This window comes from Arachis ipaensis, chromosome B07 (assembly GCF_000816755.2).
Source record: "Arachis ipaensis cultivar K30076 chromosome B07, Araip1.1, whole genome shotgun sequence".
Taxonomy (NCBI): Eukaryota; Viridiplantae; Streptophyta; class Magnoliopsida; order Fabales; family Fabaceae; genus Arachis; species Arachis ipaensis.
This window is the reverse complement of record NC_029791.2, coordinates 116,163,311-116,166,960: the sequence shown is the minus strand read 5'-3', so window position 1 is coordinate 116,166,960 and position 3,650 is coordinate 116,163,311. Positions and strand designations below refer to the sequence as shown.

General features: G+C 29.2%; 1 protein-coding gene across 2 annotated transcripts in view; it reads right to left on the bottom strand.

Moving 5' to 3' along the window:
• Positions 1-620, bottom strand: part of LOC107608310 (stearoyl-[acyl-carrier-protein] 9-desaturase 6, chloroplastic-like) — a 3,476-nt gene extending 2,856 nt beyond the window's left edge. The window contains exons 1-2 of one of the 2 annotated variants that reach the window (XM_016310138.2): positions 576-620; positions 130-419 (exon numbers count right to left, since the gene is read on the bottom strand). In XM_016310138.2, coding sequence (XP_016165624.1) covers positions 130-411 — 282 coding nt within the window. In that variant the 5' untranslated portion in view covers positions 412-419; positions 576-620. Of the gene's footprint in view, positions 1-129; positions 499-575 lie in introns of those variants that run through there. The other variant, XM_016310137.2, reaches the window with a different exon arrangement.

Genomic DNA, 3,650 nt, shown 5'->3' with positions numbered 1-3,650 from the left:
GGTATTTTCGGTATACCTGAAATTTTTCTTATATTTTATACTAATAGCTGACTTTGGCTGTGAATAATTGTAATGTACACGTAGCATAATTTTTAAAATAAAATATAGAATAAAAGAATGTATGTTAACCTGATAAATGAACTCATCTAAAGAAAGGGATGAGTCCGGTAACAAATCATGGGGCTGCCAGCTTTTCTCGACGGGCTTGACAAGAGGCAAGATGCACTGTGAAGCCCAACCCTCAAGTGACTTGAAAATTTCAATCTTCTCCGGTGGTAATGTTGATGATGATGATGATGAGCGTGCATGTGCATGTAACATGGAGATATGGATGCCACTTGGGGTCCATGCATGCGCAAGTGATGCCCTCTTGGGTGTGAACATCATCCTTGTTTGCAATTGCATTGCCATTTCTTCTTCTGGAATTGGGAGAAACCAACCCAAGAGAATCATATAAATATATCTCTCTGGAAAACTGAAATTGTTAAAAAAATGCCTTTAAATAAATAAATAAATAAAGTGCTTTTGGTTTGTCGCTATCCATCCCTTCCATGAAGTAATAGTAGTACCAGTACCTCTGTTTCTTGCTTTTCCTTTTTAGGTACAGAAATTAATACCAACACTCCGATCTTTTGGTTTGATTCTTAAATAGTCGTGAATTATCTCTAGGGGCATTCGAAGTCAAACCATCTAAATTAAATCGTTTAATTCATCTAATTTAAAATAAAAATTAATTAAAATAGTACTAATTTAAATTTAATTAAATTTTGTTTTAGTAAACTGCATGAATTAGATTTAATTAAACTTTAGATTTACTTCTTAAATAAGATCTAATTTAATTCAAATAGCACAATAATGTGATATAATATTATGTTATAATATATTAAAATTAATTAGTATTTATTAGAATTATTTAACATGTTTAGATATTTATTATTTTAATTTTTTTAGAACTATTCTCCATGTACAAGTCATTTACACATATAAGTCTATACAAGTCATTTAACATGCTTCTTCTTGTTTTTTTTTAATCATCATCACATCTTCTTTTTTTCATTCATCTTTCCTTTCTTGTTTTACCTTCTCAAGTTTCTTTTTGTTTTACTCTTTTTTAACAAAAATAAAAACAAAAAATCAAACAAAGAAGAAGAAGAAACACATAATGCTGCAAAATTACTTGGAAGAGGATGAACCTACATTCATTCAACTAAAAAAAAGAAAGAAATAAATAAAAAAAGAAGAAAAAAATGCAGCATTAGAGAAAATATTTTTGTGTAGTTGCAACAAATTTCAGGATAAAACTAAGACATTTAGGTGTATTGTTTAAGAATTTTCGGTGTATCATTATTGTTTTACTCTTTCTTAACAAGAATGAAAAAAAAAAAAAAAGAAAAAACACCATAAAAAAGAAAGAAAGAAATAAGGAAAAAAATACAGCATTAGAGAAAATATTTTTGTGTAGTTGCAGCAAATTTCAGAGTAAAATTAACACAATTAAGTGTATTGTTTAAGAATTTTCAGTAGATTTGAACTGATAAATTCTGCATAATTCAAAACTTTTCCTCTTCCTCCTCTTCATCTTCTTTTTCTTCTTCTTCTTCTTCTTTTTTTATCATCACCATCTTTTTTTTTATTCATCTTTCCTTTCTTATTTTACCTTCTCAAATTTCTTCTTGTTTTACACATTCTTAACAAGAATAAAAATGAAAAAAATCGAACAAAAAAGAAGAAAAAATACATAATGTTGTAAAATTACTTGGAAGAGGATGAACCTACATTCATTTAACCAAAAAAAAGAAAAAATGCAGCATTAGAGAAAATATTTTTGTGTAATTGCAACAAATTTTGGGGTAAAACTAAGACATTTAGGTGTATTATTTAAGAATTTTCGGTGAAATTGTACTGATAAAGTTTGCATAATTCAAAGCTCTTCATCTTCCTCTTCCTCATCTTCTACTGCTTCTTCTTCTTTTTTTTTTTTTATATCATCATCACCATCTTCTTCTTTTTCTTCTTATCCATCTTTCCTTTCTTGTTTTACCTTCTCAAGTTTCTTCTTGTTTTACTCTTTTTAACAAGAATAAAAACAAAAAAATCAAATAAAGAAGAAGAAACACATAGTTTCTGTAAAATTACTTAGAAGAGGATAAACTTACATCCATTCAACTAAAAGAAAGAAAGAAATAAGGAAAAAAAGAAGAAGAAAAAATACAGCACTAGAGAAAACATTTTTGTGTAGTTGCAGCAAATTTCGGGGTAAAACTAAGATATTTAGGTGTATTATTTAAGAATTTTTGGTGGATTTGTTCTGATAAATTTTGCATAATTCAAAACTTTCTCTCTTTCTCCTCCTCATCTTATGCTGCTTCTTATTCATCTTTTCCTTCTTGTTTTATCTTCTAAAAAAAATATATAGTATTACAAAATCAATAGAAAGAGGAGGAGGAAAAAAGTGCAGCAACAACAGCAGCAATAAAAAAATGACGAAGACGATGAAATACGCGAAGAAGAAGAAGGAACGCAAAGAAAAAGGAGGAAGAATGCAAAGAAGAAGGAGAAGAAAGAGGAGGAGGAGGAGGAACGCAGGATACAAACATCGGAGGAGGAACGTCGTGGTTTCACGCGCGCATTATGAAAGTGGGTTTTGTTGGATTAGGGTTAACTTATATAAACTTGTATGCCAAAAAGACTTGTATGTGTAGCAGGTCTCATTTTTTTAACACCTATAAATACTTTTTGGATAATGTGTCATTTTTACATAATTTGCAAATACACAAACATTTCTATATTGTTCTCTCATATCTTTTTAACATGGTATCAGAATGATGGTATCCTTCTTAAAAAAAATATAGGTTATTTTTTCTCTAGTGAAAATCACCTTTTTTTTAACATTTCTTCTCCGTGTCTTTTTTTTTTTATTCTTGCCATTGTTTTGATACTTTTTCGTCTTATCGATTAGTTCATTCTTTTCGTCTTGTATTTTCAAGTCTAATGAGTCAAACACCACTGTTCTCTATTGCTGCACATGCCACCAGAAGCTCACTGTCCACCTTTAATAGTTGTGCTTCTTCTAGTCGCATTTTAAGCCATTTCTAATGTTTTCATCCATCACCAACTATCACCATCATCTGGCAGTTTGACATCTTTTTGCAGTTCGTCACCTATTAAGCAATTGTCTGGCAATTTTATCATCTTTTTGACAGCTTGCCACTTTTTCGGCGGTTTCTTAAAGTTTGCCATTTTTTCGACAATTCACCATTTTTTCAACAGTTTTTCGGCAGTTTGCCACTCTTTGGGCAGTTCTGTCTGCGCTTATTTCTACAATTTTCTCTTACTTCGTTGTTTTAAATATTGCCACGCAACTTGAGTTTAAGAAGAGATGTTAGAATATATTAAAATCAATTAGCATTTGTTAGAATTATTTAGTATATTTGGATACTTATTATAGGATATTACATTTTTATTATTTCGAATTTCTTACCACCTATAAATACTTTTCGTATATTGTATCATTCTTATATAATTTGAATATACACAAACATTTTTTTTACTACTCTCGCTTACCTTTCTAACAACTTATAATGTGTTTAATTTGTTCTATATTTTTATCATATTCATACAATTTTTATTATTTAGTGAATATTTTAGAA